The sequence below is a fragment of the Mauremys mutica genome, chromosome 1, assembly GCF_020497125.1.
Source record: "Mauremys mutica isolate MM-2020 ecotype Southern chromosome 1, ASM2049712v1, whole genome shotgun sequence".
NCBI classification, from domain to species: Eukaryota; Metazoa; Chordata; order Testudines; family Geoemydidae; genus Mauremys; species Mauremys mutica.
Window position 1 is genome coordinate 353,677,384 of NC_059072.1, and position 19,111 is coordinate 353,696,494.

The 19,111-nt window shown below is 55.1% G+C and overlaps 2 protein-coding genes across 3 annotated transcripts in view; one reads left to right on the forward strand and one right to left on the reverse strand.

The window, feature by feature from the left end:
- The window catches only part of P4HA3 (prolyl 4-hydroxylase subunit alpha 3), a 36,398-nt gene extending 20,630 nt beyond the window's left edge, over nucleotides 1–15,768 (reverse strand). For both annotated transcript variants that reach the window (XM_045022235.1, XM_045022244.1), the window contains exons 1-3: nucleotides 15,574–15,768; nucleotides 5,445–5,587; nucleotides 4,553–4,776 (exon numbers count right to left, since the gene is read on the reverse strand). In XM_045022235.1, the coding sequence (XP_044878170.1) occupies nucleotides 4,553–4,776; nucleotides 5,445–5,587; nucleotides 15,574–15,752 (546 nt within the window). In that variant the 5' untranslated portion in view covers nucleotides 15,753–15,768. The remainder of the gene's footprint in view (nucleotides 1–4,552; nucleotides 4,777–5,444; nucleotides 5,588–15,573) is intronic.
- An 811-nt stretch (nucleotides 15,769–16,579) lies between these two features.
- On the forward strand, nucleotides 16,580–18,266 carry LOC123361734 (zinc finger and SCAN domain-containing protein 29-like). Its single transcript, XM_045001854.1, has 2 exons — nucleotides 16,580–17,141; nucleotides 17,704–18,266. Exons 1-2 carry the CDS (start codon nucleotides 16,637–16,639, stop codon nucleotides 17,826–17,828), a joined length of 630 nt encoding a protein of 209 aa, XP_044857789.1. The 5' UTR covers nucleotides 16,580–16,636; the 3' UTR covers nucleotides 17,829–18,266.
- Nucleotides 18,267–19,111: the final 845 nt, after the last annotated feature.

Consider the following 19,111-nt stretch of genomic DNA (forward strand, 5'->3'; position numbering starts at 1 on the left):
CACCCGGAGGGCTGGAGCGGGGCATGGAGCGGTGGGGCAGCGAGGAGGGGAAGGAAACGCGTCCGTGGGCTGTGTTATAACACAGCTTGGCCTCAGTGCTGCAGCTCAGCAAAGCTCAAACAGAAATCAGGGGCCAAATGCGTCCCTGGTCTGACTTCCTGCTAGCTCCCTGCTAGCTATTGTTATTTGTTCTCCCTTTGCGATCTGGGCCCCGTTGTGCAAGGTGCTGTACAGACCCAGAGTAAGAGGCAGCCCATGCCCTGTAGAGCTTGCAATCTACATAGCCAAGACAGACAAAGGACGTATTGTTACTTCCTGAGAGGCAGCGTGGCCTAGTGAATAGACCACTGGGCTGGGACTCAGGAGAGCTGACTTTTATTTGCTGCTCTGCTGCTGGCCTGTTGTGCAAGTCACTTTACTGCTCTGTGCCTCGGTTTTTCCAGGTATAAAATGGGGTTGATGCTGCTGCTCTCCTTTGCAAAGCACTTTGTGATCTACTGAGGAAGAGTGCTGGATAAGGATTAGGATTTTTCCATAATTTTACATTCCTTTTATACATAGGGGAACCAGGAGGTTAAGTGACTTTTCAGTATTACACAGGAAACCTGTAGCCCAGCTGAGACCTGAACCACATATCCTGAGGACCTGGTTAGTGCCTTATCCACATGACCAGCCTTCTCTCCCTGCTGATGGGTTTGCCTGTCCCTAAGCATCTTAGCCCCACTGCTTGCCACGGGGCTAGTGGCTGAGTCAGACATGCAGGGTGGGACCCCAAGTAATGTCCTTGCCTGTGAGGGTGGGCGCCCCTTTCCCAGTAGGGCACAGCTCATGTTCCATTGCTGCTGGGGCTAGTCCAGTTAGTGATAACTGCAAGAAGTGAGCTTTCCATCCAGGTAAAGGGCTAGCAGAGGGTAAGCATGGATTGCTGTACATTCAGCTACTTAAAACGCTACAGTGGAACAGCTGTAGTGCTTCAGAGTAGACACTACCTATGCCGACAGGAGGGGTTCTCCGGCTGGCGTAGGTAATCCACCTCCCTGGGAGGCAGTAGCTGGGCTGACGGAAGAATTCTGTCTGCACTGGGGGTGAGGTGGCATTGCTTCATCTCCCAGGGCGTGGATTTTTCCCACCCCTGAGGGGAAGTAGCTATGTCGATGTAAGTTACCAGTGTAGACCAGCCCTTAGTCTTCCTCCTGTTATTTCCCCACTGCTTCTTTGCTGTCTCACCGACTGCATTTTTTAAAGTATTTTTGGGCCGGGAGTTGAGATTTGAACTATTTGCCATGTTCAAAGCAACACGGAACATTTTTAAAAGTGGCAACCGGAGGGTTTACACAGTATCTGGTCTGGCCAGCTCCCCCCTCCCCCCCAATCATGAGTCCGGCTGCAAAAAATCATGAGATAATCTTCAAAATAATGAGATTTGAACCATAATACACTTGGGATCCTGTTTTATGGGCCTTCTGGGTTTTGACCCAATAGGGGGTCACGTTTCCAACCTCTCCTTGGCAAAAAGGGGGGTAGAAACTTGCTTTGTTAAACGAAAGCTGAGATTTTTCACTTGACACGACACAACTGCTGGAGCCGGGGCTGATAAATATGCAAGAGCTGGCAACAGCGTTTGAGGTTTTTTATCCAAACAAGAGATGGTTTTGCAGAGACATTCCAATGATTGTTATTCACCAGCATAAGTGTATTGGTCCAGTACTATATTTGTGATTTCTACGCTGATAGTTCATGTACAGTCTAGTGGTTAGAGCAGGGGACTGGGCTCAGGTCCTCAAGGGTCTATTAGCTCTGCCAATGACTTGCTGTGTGTCCTTGGGCTGGTCACTTAATTTCTCTATAACTCAGCTGCATCCTTTGTAAACGGGGACAAGTGATACTTAACCTAATTCCCAAGGGTGTTATTATTAATTTGTGTTTTCATAGCATGTAGGAGCCCCAGTCATGGCCCAAGACCCCATTGTTCCAGATGTTGTACAAACACAGGCCAAAAAGTCAATCACAGCCTAAGTATAAGTCAAGAAGAGACAACGGGTAAATGCAGACGGCCTGGGGAATACACAGAAACAATGAGACAGGATAGGCCAGCATGACAGGCAGCGGTCTCAGCACATCCCCGGTCTATCGGTTTTCAGGTTGTGGGGCTTAATTAATTGATCATAAAGCACTTTGTAATGGCTGAACAATCGCCTGTGTGCCCTAGATCTACTGCAGGGAATGTGGAGTTCTCCTAAATGATGAGGGAAAAAGAAACCAGGAAATCTGAGTTACATCTGCTGCCCCGGGCCCTTCCCTTCCTATAGCCACAGGCAATGAGAAAACCTGTTCTCCGGGCTATAACTGAACTCCCAGAATGTTGTAATTAATCACAGTCAGAGGTCGGGACCAGACGTCTCCTTGCCCGGTGTGACTGCATGAAACAGGATCGCAGCGCTTGCTGTCACTGTCTGCCAGGAATGTCTACGAGATGAGTCAGAAAGGGTCTCGCAATATTTGAGGAAAGAAATATCCAGTGTAATTTCTTATCACTGTAACTTCATAATTTCCCCCACATGATCAAGGTCACATGCATCTGAAGAAGTGGGTTTTTTACCCATGAAAGCTTATGCCCAGATAAATCCATTAGTCTTTAAGGTGCCACCGGACTCCTCGTTGTTTTTGTGGATACAGACTAACACGGCTACCCCCTGATACTTGTGCACTTTACAACATCCAGGAACTGTTACCCTTGCAAGGCAAGTCTGATTGTCCCCATTTCACAGCTGGACAGATGGAGGCACAGTGGGGTGAAGTGCCTCACCCGAGTTCACATGGCAGGGCTGGGAATAGAACCCAGGTCTCCTGATGCTGGGGCTGGTGCTTCCTCAGGGTAAAGAAATTCTGGGCTAGACTGGAGAGAGTCCCAGCTGTTTCTGACAGAGGCATTCAGAACTCGCTTCCCGCTTGCGCACCTGAGTTCGGGGCCCCCAGCTCCATCTGGGGGAGCTCAGATGGGACCTGGCTTAGCCATCACAGCTAGGACTGGGGCTCCCTGGGCAGCCTGTGCTGCTGTAGCTGGTTCAAAGGGTGATACTTGCTCCAGGTGAACGGGCCCCATGAAGGCGGCGTGCGCTGGGTCCGGCAGGCCCTTTATTTAAATCGCACGTGGAGCCTTTCGTAGCAAAGGGAGCTTTGAATTTGTGACAGCGCGACTTGAACCCGGCGGCGGCAGAGCATCGTATCCGGCCTGGCACACTGACGAGGGACGTAGCCCCCTTATATTAGGCTGGCTTCTGCTAATGCTGCATCTCCTGGTACCAGCCCCTGCTCCTCGGCGGGGTGTGCTCCAGGGGGGCTTCTACCATTTGTCCTGGATTCCCGACAGTGCTGCTGTGTGCCTGCCGGAGGCTCAGGGCTTTTCCCAGTGGGGTGGGGGGAAGCTGAGGTGGGCCTTAAGCCCCCTCACCACAAGGCCCCGTCCCCTGCTGCCCCTCTTCCCCCCGAGGTCCCTCCCCTGGCCAGGCCAAAAGCCAGAGCCAGGCAGTAGCAAGAACCACCCAGGGAGCTGTGGGGAGCCCCGGAGTCCTGGACTCTCCACCTGCTCTGGGCGACTTGCCCCAGAGGGTGGGAACACGGGCCAGGGGCTGCCCTTGGGCACCCCAGCTCCCAGCCCAGGGCAGGTGGAGGGTCTGGGGCTCCCCACAACTGCCCAGGCTCCCTGGGCAGCTCTTACCACTGCCCGGCTCCAGCTTCCGGCCTAGCCAAGGGCCGGAGTCCCTGCATGTGGCTCGTTTTCACACCTTAACTGCCCAGCATGCAGCCCAGTCACTGCGGAGAGAGCTGGGGACATGGGTTTAGCACAGACTGGATTAGAACCAGTCGATCAAGGGGCCCTGAGTGGAGGCTGTGGACTAGCTGCCAGTCATTTCACTGGTGTCTTCTGTGCCTGAAAAGATGAGGGGCCTACACATAACACGTACGCCTGTTATGGAGTTAGCTAGGCTGGCTTAGCGCATGTGCCCATGTCTCCCCCTAGTGGCTGGCCCCAGTGGTGACACACCCTGCTACTTACAGGGGAAGGGAGCTCTTTAGGGCTTGTGCCGAGGGTCCTGAGTTCAATCCCCCCAGCTGCCAGCACAGCTAATACTCTAGTTTCTTACACGCACAATTAAACTGACCACTGAATTTGTGGCCAGGAAGCAAATTTCCTCCCGGGCCTATTGACAATGAGCCTGACGGGAGGGAATTTCATCCTGCGTTGGCTGCCCTGAGGTGGGATCGGGTGGGCAGGTCTTGTCCCATCAGCTGAGGAGGGGCAGGGCATTGATGGACCTGGGTGCTCTTACTAACCCACAGGGACTTCAAGCCACTGCAGTCAGCGACTGCACCAGCCTTCATGATACGTGCAACCCACGTTAACGCAGCCTGGCTCTTTGTCCCCCTCTACTGGCTGGAGTTCGTCCCCGCAGATGGCTCCATAGGAGATGCTTTTACGTACAGGTTGAGTGACAGCCTGGTAACCCCTTTGCCCACGTCCCCACAGTGCTGACCCTATGGCTCCCCTCACCTTGCCGACGAGGAAGCAGTCATCAGCGGAGAGCGGGAAGAGCTGCCCCGGGCTGTAGATGTCGGGGAGGTGGGTGCCGCTGGCTCTCCGGAACACGCCTTTCGCCAGCCCCTTCACGCTCAGAGCATAGACGTCCTGCAGCCTCATCAGCGCCCGTGCTGCTCCCTCCAAGTCCTCGAACTCGGGCAGGTCCTTCTCCACCTGCGCGTAGCCGTCCTTGAGCGCTGTAATGTCAGTGGGGGGAGGGGGAGAGGATCAGCTGGGCTGCGGAGAACGGAACGCCAGTGCCCAGCTAAGCACTTCCATTGGCTGGAGCTAAGGAGGGATTCATGAAGAAGGGACTTGCCCTGAAACACCATCCGAGCAAATGGGACCTTCCCCTTGTTTGCCCATCCAGGGGTACCCAGCCTGCCCGGACTTGTGCCTCTGGCTCTCACTCCTCTCCGGCCCCAGAACTGACTCTCCTCTAGTGTCTCCTGTTATTCCCTTCCCATTTCCTCTCCTCACCTTCTTCTCCTTCCTGGCCATCACCTTCCTCCCCCTCCCAATTTCCCCTCCCCCCCTCATTCCCCACCACCCCCTCGTCTACTTCCTTCCCCTCCCACTTTCAATCCCTTCCTTGAGCATCCCCCTCATTCTCTCTATATGGAGGTGATGGATCCAGGCCAGGTGACACCAGCTGAGCCTCTATCTCCAACCCCCCAGCTCCTCTGGACACACGGTGGGAGATTCACAAAGGCATGTAGGTGCCTAACTCCCATGGGGATCAATGGGAATTAGGCGCTCGAATACGTCTGTGAATCCCACCCACTGCGCTCGTCCGCTGACTCAAAGCAGGTCAAGCTGGGGATACGCGGCAGCCGTGGGTTCGGCACAGCCCCCTCTGCGGTACCTTGGGTGTTCTCACTGGCTTCCAGGCTGTGCACCACATTCAGCCAATCGGACTGCAGCCTCTTGATCAGCGTGTAGGCAAGTAACGGGTTCGCCGCAGAGCCCCCGTCTCCTTGGTGCAAATCCTGCACCTTGTTGTAAAACCTGGAAGGCATGAGCAGGGCAATCCCTCACAGCCACTGGAACCAGCCAGCGCGGCCCATTGCAGCAGGTTGGGCGGTGGGCTGGGGAAACGCCTCAGCAGTGAGATCTGGAAAGACTGGGGGATGGCGGCTCGGGGGGAAGGGCCATCAGTTGAAACTAGACAGGACAAAGCAGGGGTCAGGTGGGCTGGTCCTGCCTCCTCAGCTGGAGGAAGGGCAGGGCTCTGATGGATCTGGGTAGCTCTCGTATGATAACAAGAACAGAGCGGCTCTTACTGAGCCCTGGAGAACATAGCGTGTAGCGGGAATGAGCAGGACGGGGCTAAGCTAACATCTCGAATGACTTTCATTCCCCCGGCTTGAGTTCAGATCAAACCCACTCAGAAATGCAAGGGGTAGAAGGGGTCACTTCCTGCTGCTCACCGCTTGTGGTGCCTGGTACTTTGTCTTTTCCGTGGGCATATCAGCAGTTGCAATGGCCGGCTCCATTGTCTGGCTCAGAGATACCCAAGCCCCAGATCCCTGCTTTGACTCCAGCTTGGATCTAACGTTCGATTTTCTGTTGTGCTCAGCTGAGCAGGGGGGGAAGCCAGAAAATGGTGCCTAGAGCGTGACTCATTCCAGATGTTAGTCATGTGACCAGTCCTCATAAAAAGGTATTTTCCACTGACCTCATTATTAGACTCCTCAGCTCAAATCCAGACCCTGAGATTGTTTCCCTGCAGTAAATGCCTCTGTGTGAGGAGTCACGTGGCCCTGACTCCTCCATAAACAATGATGACTGGAGAGTGTCACCTGGCCAGTCAGAGGGGCCAGAATGAACCCCCCAGGTCTGCACACCATTCAGCTTTGGGCTGGTACCAAATCTGAACCTGGAACTGGGTATATTACAAATGGCCCCTGTCATTCTAATGGGATGAAGCAAAGCCCCAGAGCCAAACTCCCTTTGTGGTTGAAATCTAGATCCAGAGCTTGCTCCCATCTCCAGTCAAATGCAAAGGATACTCCTGAGGGAATTCTGCGTCAAAACAATTAAAAATTCTGTGCACAATATTTTAAAATTCTGCAAAGTTCTGCCATTTTTGTCAGATAAATGCGGAGGCTCCAGCCTGGCAGTGGGGCGCACAGGCCACTGGCTGCACAGAGGTGGGAAATCACTGTGCAGCTCCCAACCCCAGGACACAGACTCAGCGGTGAAGCTGCACCCAACTCTGACACAGTGCAAGGACCAGGTGCACCAGGTGTGGGCAGGCAGGCTCAGCAAGGCAGGATCCAAGTGTGGAGGGGCTTAGTGTGGGGGGATCCAGGTGTGGGTTGAGAGGGTTCTGTGTGGGCCAGTCTGGGTGCAGGTGGCTCAGTGGGGGATCTGGGTGCGGGGGGAATCTGGATGCACAGCGGCTTGTTGGAGGGTTCTGGTGCAATGGTAGGGGAGGTCCAGGTGAAGGTGGTTGGGGCTCAGCGGGGGGTGTCTGGGTGTGTGGGGGATAGAGCTCAGAAGGGCAGTCTGGGTGTGGGGGGCTCAGTGGGGGAGTCCAGATGCTGGGGGAGTGGGGCTCAGTGGGATGGGGATCCAGGTTCAGCTGGTTGGGGCTCGGTAGGGTGGGGATCCGGGTGCGGGTGGCTCATTGGGGTGGTCCAGGTGCAGGGGGAGTGGGCTCATCAGGGGGAGTTCTGGGTGCGAGGGCAGTGAGGCTTGGTGAGAGGGTCTGGGTATGAGGGCATCTGGATGCATGGGGGTAGGGCAGATGGGGGAGCAGCTCCCTGTACAGTGATCCCTCCCCCTGCAGCTGAGGAGCGATGGGTGCAGGAAGCAAGGGCGGGGGAGGGGAGGGGAAGTTTGCAGAGCTTTCTACAGATGGGGAGAAATCTGAGGGTGGGTCTGGCATGGCCCCAGATGCCGTGCAGGGGAAAAGGAAGTCCCGTCCTCTCCAATCCAGTTGGGACTAGCAGCTGAGCTTGGTGCAGGGTAGGAACCACCAGATGGGTCTTCCCCAGCCCTGCCTCCCGCCCCACAGTGATTTACCTCTCTGCTGGCTGATCTGGGCTCCTGAAACATACCGCTGGGGAGGGTGGTATGACCACTCTTGGGTCTTCCCTTTGCTTCCCCATCAGAAAGTCATTTTTCTGCGAGGAAGCAAAGAAATCTGCAGGAGACATAAATTCTGCATGTGCGCAGAATTCACCCAGGAGTAAAATGAGCAACACATATTTCACCTACTCAGATCTCTCTTTTACTGTTTTTATTGCAGTAGTTCCTTGCAGCCCCAGTGAAGATCAGCACTTCATTAGCTAGGCCAGTGGTCCCCAAACTTCTCACACTGCGCCCTCTTTTACCTCTCTCCATGCCTCGCCCCCACAAGTCACCGTCAGAAGCTGGGGCTGGGAGTGGACTCGTGGCCAGAGGCCAAGGCTGGGGCAGGGCTGGGGCTGGGGCCGGAGTGCTGGCAGCCAGAGCTGGGGCCGGGAATGGAGCCTCAGCTGAGCTGCGGTTGTGGCCGGCAGCCAGGGCTGCAGCTGTGAATCAGGGGCCGAGACTGGGGCTTCAGATGGAGGCAAGGCCGAGGCTGGGAGCAGAGCTGCACCTGGGAGCCGGGGTGGTGGTGGAGCAGAGCTGGGGGTGGAGCAGGCCTGGGTGGCACTCCCTCCCCACCCTCTTTGGGGACTGGCCCAAGCCCCACCGTGCCCCACACTTTGGGGACCACTGAGCTAGACATTATACATACACAAAGTAAGACAGTCCACAGAAAGAGCCGGGTTGTTGTGACCAAAGAATAAATGTGAGACTTTCAAGATCTATTCATGAACAATTTACAATGAGAAGAGAAACCCATAGAAAAATATTCCTTGTGAGTGAACTGCTGAGCTAATCGCTACACTACATTGCTTACACACTGCAGGGGTAGGTGCCAGAGAAGTCAGAGAGGGAGAGATCCATGAAAGCCCTGGGTTCTAACGACAACAGGAATGTATTTAAAATGACGCAAGCGTGTGGCTGATCAAACACTTCCTAGGCAGATCCCTCTGGCAACGTCTACAAGACTCATCTTGTACGGAAGCCAGCTGGTTAGAGTATCTTTTATTGCATCTGTGTTTTCCCTGTGTGGAAGGTAGCCACAGATGTAACACAAAGAAGCAACAGTCCAAAGAAATAACAGAGGATGGGCATATTCCCTGGTCCTTCATTGAGCAAACCTACCACTGATGCCCATGTAAGTTTAGCCCCAATAAGGACGGTGTTGAAATTAAGTACAGACCTCAAGATCTGGCCCATATTCCTAACTTTTGTTCCAGGGCCTGGCTCTCCTCTCACACTAATTCGGTGCAACTCCACTGATGTCCATGGAGTCACTCCTGATTTCGGCCAATGCAGTTCAGCAAGGTACCTTCGCACACGCCCGACTTAAGCCAGTGAGCAGTTAGTGCCATTGGAGTCGGTGGGAATGTTCTTGTGGTTAAAGGTACCTTGCTGAATCAGGCTCTTAGGGCTTGTCTACACGGAGCAGCAATGCGGACTGTGGGGTCTGAGTTCTAAAGTGCATTCACACCCCTGTGGCTCACACTGCTGCTCCGTGTACACTGGCCTTAGTGCTTTTCAATCCGATGAGAATTATAACCCATCAGACTGAAATAATTACCCTGGAATCAGTTCTCTGTCTGGAGACGAACCAGTTCTGCTCTGTCCCCCGGGCTCTGAGCTGCCCATTTACAGCTGCTTGCAATCCTGAGGCCCAGCGTCCGTCGGCCTCCCAGTGAAGCACCACAATCCACACGTCATTATTCATTTGTATTTAAGGCAGGGATTTCCCATGAGCATAACAACACAGGTGTCTAACTCCCATTGAGTTCCAGTGGGACCTGCCACCTCCACGCAGAGCCACCAAGGTATTTTGGTGCCTAACTCTCCTAGCCTCCCTGGAGAACCCCAGCCTAAGTCCTTCCGTGGGCAAAACTCCCTTTGATACCAATGAGCCAGATTTTGACTCCCGCTAGTGGGAAGTTACTCTGCTGAAGTCAGTGGGAGTTTTGTAGTCTCCACTCTGGTCCAATGAGAGTAGCGTCTAGGGCTGAGGCTACCACCCTCACCCATGCCGAGAAGCACTGGCAGCACCCAGGAGTAAGTGCTACTCAGCGTGAGGGCGGGCCGCAGGATCGGGCCCGGAGGACGGCCTGGGGGATGACCTCAGACAGCAGCTCCGCCCAAGGAAGGGCTGAGTTAAGACCTTGGGATCTGGCCCAGTAGCTGGATCTAGTCTGCTTTCGGGCGTCCATAGATCCGAGGTGGAAAGGACAGCCCAGGTCGTCGGCTGCATCCCACTGGAGCCAGGGGACAGATGCGAACTCCCATGGAAATACCTTTGAGGACCTGGCCCTCGGATACTGCAGTGATGAGCGCGTGACAAGCAGCTGCACAGACCTGAACAGAGCTTCATTTCGACCCGTTGCTTAGTCACGCGATGCAGTTTACTCCTTGAGGTTTAATTCGGTCCCACCAGTCCCCTTTCCCCCCACCCCCGCTAGCTCAGAACCAGCCCTCCCATTTTTAACGCCAGCCCTTCCCCGGGCACGTCACCCTGAGATTTCACAGACAAGCTGCAATTTCCCGAGGTTCAGGAAGAACCCTGCCCTGATTCACAGCGGAGCATGGCCGGGCTCAGGGGTGACCGCCCTGACCTCTCCACAGCAGGAGCCTGCTACTCACCTGGAAGCCAGTTTCACTCTGACCTTAGCAAATGGCATTGACGTAAGCAGTGGGCTTATTTGTAGGGCCTTACCAAATTCACGGTCCATTTTGGTCAATTTCACAGCCACAAGATTTTAAAAATTGTAAATTTTGTTATTTCAGTTATTTAAATCTGAAATTTCATGGTGTTGTAATTGTAGGGGTCTTGACCCAAAAAGGAGTCGTGTGTGTGTGTGTGGGGGGGGGGTGTCGCAAGGTTATTGTACACTTCAAGAAGGATTTTGATAAATTAGAAAGGTTTAGAGAAGAGCCGTGAGAAGGATTAAAAGATTGGAAAGCAAACACCTAAGGAGCTCAGTAGTGATACATCCAAGGAGCTCAATCCAGTTAGTTTATCAAAGAGAAGGTTACGGGTTGACAGTGATCGCTGTCTAGAAGTTGCTACACGGGGAATAGAAATTTGAAAATAGAAGGCCCTTCTTCGATCTAGCAGACAAAGGCATAAGAAGAACAGAAGGCTGGAAGTTGAAGCGAGACAAATTTCATCTAGAAAGAAGGCCCAAAAGAAATCAACCCAAGGGTGGTGGTGGATTCTCCATCACCGGCCATTTGCAAACGAAGATTGGATGGCTCTGCTCTAGGAATTATTCTGGGGGCGTTCCATGGCTTGTATTATGCAGGGGGTCAGACTAGATCATCACAATGGTCTATTCCTGCTTTGGAATCTATGACTGATGGAACCCATTCAACTTGCCAACTCTCATGATTTGATCACCTGTCTCACACTATGTGGGATCTGTCTCAAAGCCCCAGCTCCTAGGATCATGAGAGATGCTTTTTATCTGAATGTAACTTTCTAGCTCTCACGATATCAGAGCAAAGCTTGAAAACACGTCCACTAAAGGCTCAAATGAAATGATGAAAATGTGTTGTTTTGAGTCTTGTGATTATTTTTGGAGGGAGGAGAAGCTGATTCATGAGTTTTGAATGGTCGGGGTTGGCAATAATGGAGCTGGGAAAATCTCCAGGAGCACAGGAATATTCTGTCTCTGACAGTGGCCAACATCAGATTCTCAAGGAAGGGGTAAAAACCCCACAGCAGAAGCAGCTGTGCGACAATTTGCCTCATGTCTCATTGGCTTATGCACAGAAGCATGAGGTTTAATATCCCTCCCACCACATTTTTGTAAGCATGAGTTAGGATAATGCTAGATATCCATGTTATCCCCCTGCCTGGGGCTGCAGATCTGACCCTGCTGCCAACCTGACCGCATCCCGCTTTGTTATTTCACATGTTAGAGCAATAATTCTGAGTCATGTTTGTTATTGGTGGAAAAGCAGTTGCATTTGGGGGCCAGGTCCCACAGCCGTGCATATGACCCGCTCCGTGTCTGTTACAAATAATGCCACAAGGTTCATCGCTAATGAAATACATCATTCCTGAAATGTGCTTTTGTTTCCAGACATTTTACACTGTTCCATGCAGGAAACCGCAGAACGGCTGAATGCTGCATTGTTGGGATCGGAGGCTTTCCACCACGAAGCCTCAGGCTGACAGGCTGCTGTGGGATGGGGGACTCCGTAGTTAGCAAAGAACGGAAAGGATTATTGCACAATGCTCATACTCTGGGTTTCCTGGGCAAAGATTTCTTCTGCACTACGGATGACTTGGGAAGTTTCTCCTCTCGCTTACACCAGTTTTACATCAGTGTAAGTCCAGTGACTTCACTGGAGTTATTCTGCATTTACACCAGAGTAAACAAGACCGGGACCACCCAAGTAGGTCCTTTGGCACAGCTTCACCCCTGATTGCAATGGCATGGCCCTGCTTGCACCAGGAATAGGCTTGGACCTTTGCATGTTACACACAGCAATGAGCAATGCAAGTGCACTGCTGCTGACTGCTGTCCTGCCCAGCTGGGTCTGTGCAGATGCATGGTAAGACTGAGCAACAAACATCACAGCTGTGACATCTAGTTTATCCAGTTAGCCTGGTAGGCCATGTACACACACACACTTCCTGGTGCACGTGCACACACACACACACGCACACAATCCCTGATGCACGTGTCACACACACACAGGGTCAGTCACATGCTGCGCACACACTGATACTAGTGCCTAGACATCCCCATTCACTTGCACAAACACAAAAGCAGGTACACATTCACCCACGTACTCACTGGCACACTTACACGGGACACTCATATGCATGTACTGTACATACAGACACGGACAAACACACTTAAGCACTGTCAGCCCGGAGATCATGAGTCTCAAACCCTGCATAAGGTAAAACAAGGGTTACCCCTTTAGTCCAGTTAACAGCCGACACAAAGAAAAATTCCAGCACTGGGCGCGGTGAGGCATCTTGCAGGACCCCAATGCACAAAGTTTGTCTACACTGCAGCTGGGGGAGCCTGGGTAGACACCGACAGAGACATGCTAGCTGGATTAGAGCGAGCACGCTGAAATAGTGTGGCTGTTGCAGAACAGTGGCCTGGGCTTGCCGGCCGAGCACAAGCTCACCTGACCCCCTTGGTCTGTATTCTGGTGCTGTCCGCACTGCTATTTTCACTCACTCCTGGGGGGATTCTGCGGGACTGCGCATCTGCAGAAAATGTCCCCCGCAGAATTTCTGCATTTCCCTGCAGAAAACGGCAGGGAAGCTGCATGGGCGCTGTTGTGTATTTGGTTGTCAGGCGCGGGGAGGGACCATGTGCATGGGTTTTTTGAGTGGCCTGTCCCCCAAACAGAGGTGAGGCATGGGGGGACACACGGGGTTACGTGCCACTGCCTCTCCAGCTCCTCTTCCTCATTTCTGCAAGCACAGAGCTGCCCAGCTGAAGGAGGCTGCATCTCCTGCTCCACTGACTCTGCAGCTGAACGCTGCCTCCTGGGTCTCAGTGCCAGTCGTGCTCCCCTTCTGTGTGTCGGGAGCCTTCCTGTTTTCTGTGCAACAGCGAGTGCCCGTGGTGGGGCTGGGTAAGGGGGGTGGGGGGTAAGAGGCAGTGGGGAAGGAAGGGGGTGGAACAGGGCAGGGGAGGGGAATGTGGGAGTGACGGGAGAGGGATGGAGAAGAAAAGGGGATGGGGAACCACAGGGGGAAGCGGGAGCCCGGCATGTGGTGTCCCCTCAGCAGCAGCTAGGGCTCCCCCGTTAAGCAGGCCCACTGACCTCTCATCCTGACAAGCCCGACCCCCCTACACCTGGACCCCTCTGACAAGCCCCTCACACCCAGACCCCCACCCCACTGAGCCCCAACAAGCTGAAACTGGACCCCCACCCCCATAAAGCCCCACTCCCCCAGCACCCAGGCCCCCCCAGCCCCACACACCCAGACTCCCCTGCCAAGCCCCATCTCCCCACACCCAGACCCGCCCTGTGAGCCCAACCACCATCACCTGGATCCCCTGCAGAGTCCCATTGCCCCTGCACCTGGAACCCCCCGACAAGCCCCTGTGTATCCAGATCTCCCACTGAGCTGCCCGCACCCAGATGGCCCCACCCAGAAACCTCACCCCTCACACCTGGATCCCCCCACACTGAGCCCCTCCACACTTGGATCCTGCTGGGCTGAGCCCGCCCAGCCACACCTGGTGCGCAGGGCCCCGGGGTGTTTCTGGGGCAGGCCCAGCCCTTGCACCATGTCAGGGTCAGGTGCAGCCTCACTGCTGAGTCCCTGTCCTGGGGGCTGAAATGCTTTAGCCTGATTACAGTCCTGGGCTTAACACCAGGGTATTTGTGTCAAATTGAACAGCCTGTGACACACAGGAGGTGAGAGGATCTAATGGTCCCTTCCAGGCTTCAACTCTAGGAAAACACACTCACTCACACATGTATTATACACACACACACACACACACACACACACAGAGTCCTGGGCACGCACACTCACTCACACACTTGTATTGTTACACGCACACAGAGTCCTGGGCACACACACTCACTCACACACATGTGTTGTTACACACACACACAGTCCTGGGCATGCACACTCACTCACACACATGTATTGTTACACACACACAGTCCTGGGCGCACACACTCACTCACACACATGTATTGTTACACACACACAGAGTCCTGGGTGCACACACTCACTCACACACATGTATTGTTACACACACACACAGAGTCCTGGATGCACACACTCACTCACACACATGTATTGTTACACACACACAGAGTCCTGGGTGCACACACTCACTCACACACATGTATTGTTACACACACGGTCCTGGGCGCACACACACACACACATGCATTGTTACACACACACACAGAGTCCTGGGCACTCACACTTCATTCACACCCGCTCACATGCCCTCCCTGCCTGGGAACCTCAGACTGTGAGCAGGGCCCGTCCTTCTCAAGTGTCTGGAAGGGACCTGGCACATAGCGGGTGCTACTGCAAACCAGCATCACTAATAATAACAAGCACAGCTGCATCCATCCCTTCCCTCCCGCACATGCCCTTTGCTAGCACGTCCCTGGCTGGCTCCTCCTGTGTTTGGCTTGCTCACTCACCAGCCCTAGGTGAGACAGAACCACGGTTCTCCAAAGCCCATCTCCTGTGGCACCTGGGACTCTCTCTTCTGCCTCTTCTCGGTGTGTTTAAAACTCGCCTCTCCCGGCGCTCTAGGCGCTTGCACACCGATGAACAGAGACGCAAACCAAATGCAAAATGCTCTCTGGTTCCTTGCTAATCAGGATCACCAAGGAGCCCAAGGGAGTTAGGTGCCTGCAGTCAGCGGGAGTTGGGCTTTGGAAAATCCCAGCCCCATTGCTCTTTGGGGCAGGCACCGTCTTTCATTCTGTTTGTACAGCCCCTAGCACGATGGGGTCCCGCTCCAGGCTCCTCCGGGAGCCGAGTGAGCCACCTTCTTAAATACACAGGCTCTGCGGCGCCTCTGGATCAGCTGTCCTGCCACTGAAGCTCATGGGGCTGCACTGGAGCGATAGGGATGGGGCGGGCGGGCAGGGAGCGGGATTGTGCCCAGCCACGTGCTTTAACCAGGGGCCAGAGAGGGGACCCCACCGGGGGGCAGCTGAGCACTGGGGAAGTTCATCGCTCCGTGTCCTGGCTGCAGCCCGTGGGGGCCTCGGACCAGCTGCCTCCCTCCCCCAGCCCTGCCCAAGTGGCCGGGCTGATCCAGGCTTTGCTGGGAGCCGGGTCCCGCGGCAGAGCCAGGCTGCAGAACCCGGGGCTGCGGACCCCGCGGGATGTGGGGGTGTCTGGATCGGGGGGGGCTGGGAAAGCCAAAGGGTGCAGGGTGCCCCAGCTCGGGTCCCGGCCCCGTTACCTCCGCAGGTCCTTCAGCCGGCGGGTCTCCGCCTCCAGGTAGGCTGCCAGGCGCCGCAGCAGCCGGGTCTCGGTGGCCAGCGCCTGCCGGACGGTGAGCATGGAGGTGAAGGTCTCGCCCTGCGCCCGGCGCAGGCAGCCCAGCCACAGACCCAGCGCAGCCACCTCCGCCAGGCGCATCGCTGCGGCGCTGCCGGGGGGCTCCGCTCCGACTGAGCCCCCGGTGCGGGGCCCCGGCTCCGGGATCTTCCCCGGCCAGCGCCCGGGCAGCGGCGCGTCCGCCCCCAGCCGGAGAACCGGAGCCCGGCTCCGGGCGCTCCGCCCTGGCCAGTGGCCGGGACGGGCACCGCGGGAGGAGAAGAGCCAGATGCGAAGCGGCGAGGGGGCCGCGGGCTCCGGGGCGGCTCTGGGCCGGCAGCTGTAACTGACAAAGGGGGGAGCTTAGGCGGGATCAAATCACGGGCCCCATGACTCGAGCCGACTTCTAGCTAATGGGGCAGGAGGCCGCTTTCCCGGGGGAGGGATTTATTCTCCCACCCCCTGGGCGCTTCCCCGCGGAGCAGCGTGTTAGAGACACGGGCGGGGTCCCAATTCCCCGGGGAGAGCCATGAACATACAAGTAGCGGGTGATGCGCGGCTCCAGGCAGGGAGCTCACCCGATCCCAGTGATCCCTGCTGGCTTCTGCCTGGCAGCACAGACCAGGGCTGGTCTACACTTCCTCCTTAGACGCATTAGGTCGAACGTATAATGTGTGTGTCTACACTACGGAGCCCTTTCCGCCGACCTAAAGGGCTCTTAAAATCGATGCCTGTACTCCACCTGCAGGAGAGGAGTAGCGCTAGAGTCGACCTCCCCAATCGAATTATGGGTAATGTAGACACAGCACAGTGTAATTGGATGTTTTGGCCTCCAGGAGGTATCCCAGAATGCTCCAATGTGACCACTCTGGACAGCACTTTCAACTCCACTGCACTTCAGCCAGGTACACAGGAAAAGCCCGGGGGAACTTTTGAATTTCATTTCCTGTTTGAGCAGTGTGGAGAGCTCACCACCACAGCTGACCATGGCTGCCCAGGTACGCAAACGTGCTCCAGCCTTTAGCACACAGGAGACACTGGATCTGATTGCCATGTGGGGCGAAGAGCATGGGGAGGCAGATGTCTTTGCCAAAATCGCACGGCGCATGGGGGAAAAAGGCTACACCAGGGACGCACAGCAGTGCCGGGTGAAAATAAGTGCGCTCAGGCAAGCGTACCAGAAGACAAGGATGGCAAATGGTCGCCCCGGTGCTGAGCCACAGACATGCCGCTTCTATGAGCAGCTGCATGCGATTCTAGACAGGGACTCCATCAGTTTCCCAATATTGGTCGTGGATAGCACCTGTGGCGTCATGTATGTGGAGGGCTTTGTTGATGAGGACAGTCTTGATGAGGAAGAGGAGGAGAATGTGCACCAGTCAAGCGGAGGATCCATTCTTCCTGAAAACCAGGGCCGTTTCCTAACTCTGGAGCCAATCCCCTCCCAGGACGCACTGGTGCAGGACTGTGATGGCGGGGAAGGCACCTCTGGTGAGTACACACTTGTAATAACACTACTGGGGTTAAATGCAATCAGGCTGCCAGGGCGGGGGTGGTATTGGGGCAATTTGCCCCAGGCCCCGGGCCCCACAGGGGCCCCCATGAGAATAAAGTATTCTATAGTATTGCAACTTTTTTTATGGAAGGGGCCCCCGAAATTGCTTTGCCCCAGAATCCTCTGGGCGGCCCTGAATGCAATTGTGTTTAATGTTTACTTGGAGGTAAACCACTGGGATACAGTGGAGGCCAGTCCAGCCATGCAAAGGATGCTCCCCGGAAAACCCTGTTCATGTGCCAAGACTTTCCACACCAAAAACTGTCCCCGGGTGTGTCCTCACACCGCCTACCCTTTCTTGTGTGCTAACCAGGCCTGCCTGCAAACCGAAATCCGCTGCCCAGCGTTCTGCTGTGTGTTGTACCTTACTGGCAGGCGCTGCTTTTAGAAGACAAAATTTGGCCAGGTACCTAGGGGGAAGTATTTCCTGCTGTGAATTGTTTAATTCATTGCAACAGTTAACCCTTTCTTTTCAACAATGGATGTTTCCCCTTGCAGCTGCAGCATTGTCTCTGGCGGATGCTTCCTCCACTCCAGCACAAAGGCTGTCCCAGATTAGAAGGCGAAAAAAGCGGACAAGGGAAGCTCCAGGTTTTTTGCCGTCCAAAGCAAAAAAAAATTGACCACGCCCCCCGCCCCACCCTATGCTTCCCCAGTTGAATGCATGGAGGCTTACAGGGTCAGAGAACATGAAAGCATACAGGGAACAAGCGTGTAACATGCAAGAGGCAATGTTGTGGCTTACGCAGGAGCAAAAGAGCTGCTGAGGAGTCCGGTTGAGATGCAGGAAAGGCAGCTGGACCTTAGCGTCCCGCTGCACCCAGTGATGAACCAGCCGCCCTCCTCCTCAAGTTCCAGACCCTCCTCCCCATGAATGCGGTGGGGGTGGAAGCTCTGTTATCCCTTGAACTCAACTCCAGGGGATGGTTCATGGAGCAGAGAGCTCTCATTCCCACAGCTCTGATTGCTAGACAGTGCAATCGTAATAAGTGACGTGTCCTGGCCCCTCCCCTGCTGTATCAGGCCCTTCGACCCTGGTTATCATGGCTCTTCATTGCTGTCTCTGGTCACTGTTTGTTAGCATAATAAAAATGCTATTGAGGACAAGAGGCTCTTTATTCACTGTGCCCACTGTGGTTGGGGCGGGGGGGGGTTAGTTTACAGGGCAGTACATGCGAAGAAGGGGGCAGGCTGGTAAGGAACAACTCACTGAATTGTCACATCAGGGTTGGATCATTCATGAAACGGGTTTCCAAAGCCTCTCGGGGACGCAGTGCACCTCGATGTGCTCTTCCTGTCGCCCTGGTGTCTGGCTGCCAGGCGATCTGCCTCAACCTCCCACCCTGCCAGAAACCAGAGCCATAACTAGCTAGTTTTGCATCCAAGGCAAGAATACAAAATTGTGCCCCCCCCCCAGCCCTCCCGAAACATCCCCCCCCTAGTGCCAGCCAGCCCCACGGAAACAACCCTTCCCCAGCGCCGCCCGCCCCACAGAAACAAACCCTCCTTCCCCAGCGCCGCCCGCCCCACAGAAACAAACCCTCCTTCCCCAGCGCTGCCCGCCCCACAGAAACAAACCCTCCTTCCCCAGCGCTGCCCCGCTGAAACAGCTGTGGGCTGGAAAGGAAGGTTTGGGGCAGGGGGGAAGAAATGGCAAGCATAGGGTGACCAGATCACAGCAGTAAAATAGGACCCCTCCCCTCCCTGCTCAGCCCCATCATCACACCCCTCTTCACCCCCTAGCCCCCCGCTGGCCTGGTGTGTCCCTCCAATCAGTCCCCCACCCACCACTCGCCTCCTTTCACCTTCTCCCTCCCCTGCCAGAAACCCCCATACCCGTCCCTAAACCCCCTGCTGGCTCACTGCTCACCTCTGTGCCCACCTGCCACTTGTCCACCCGCTCGCC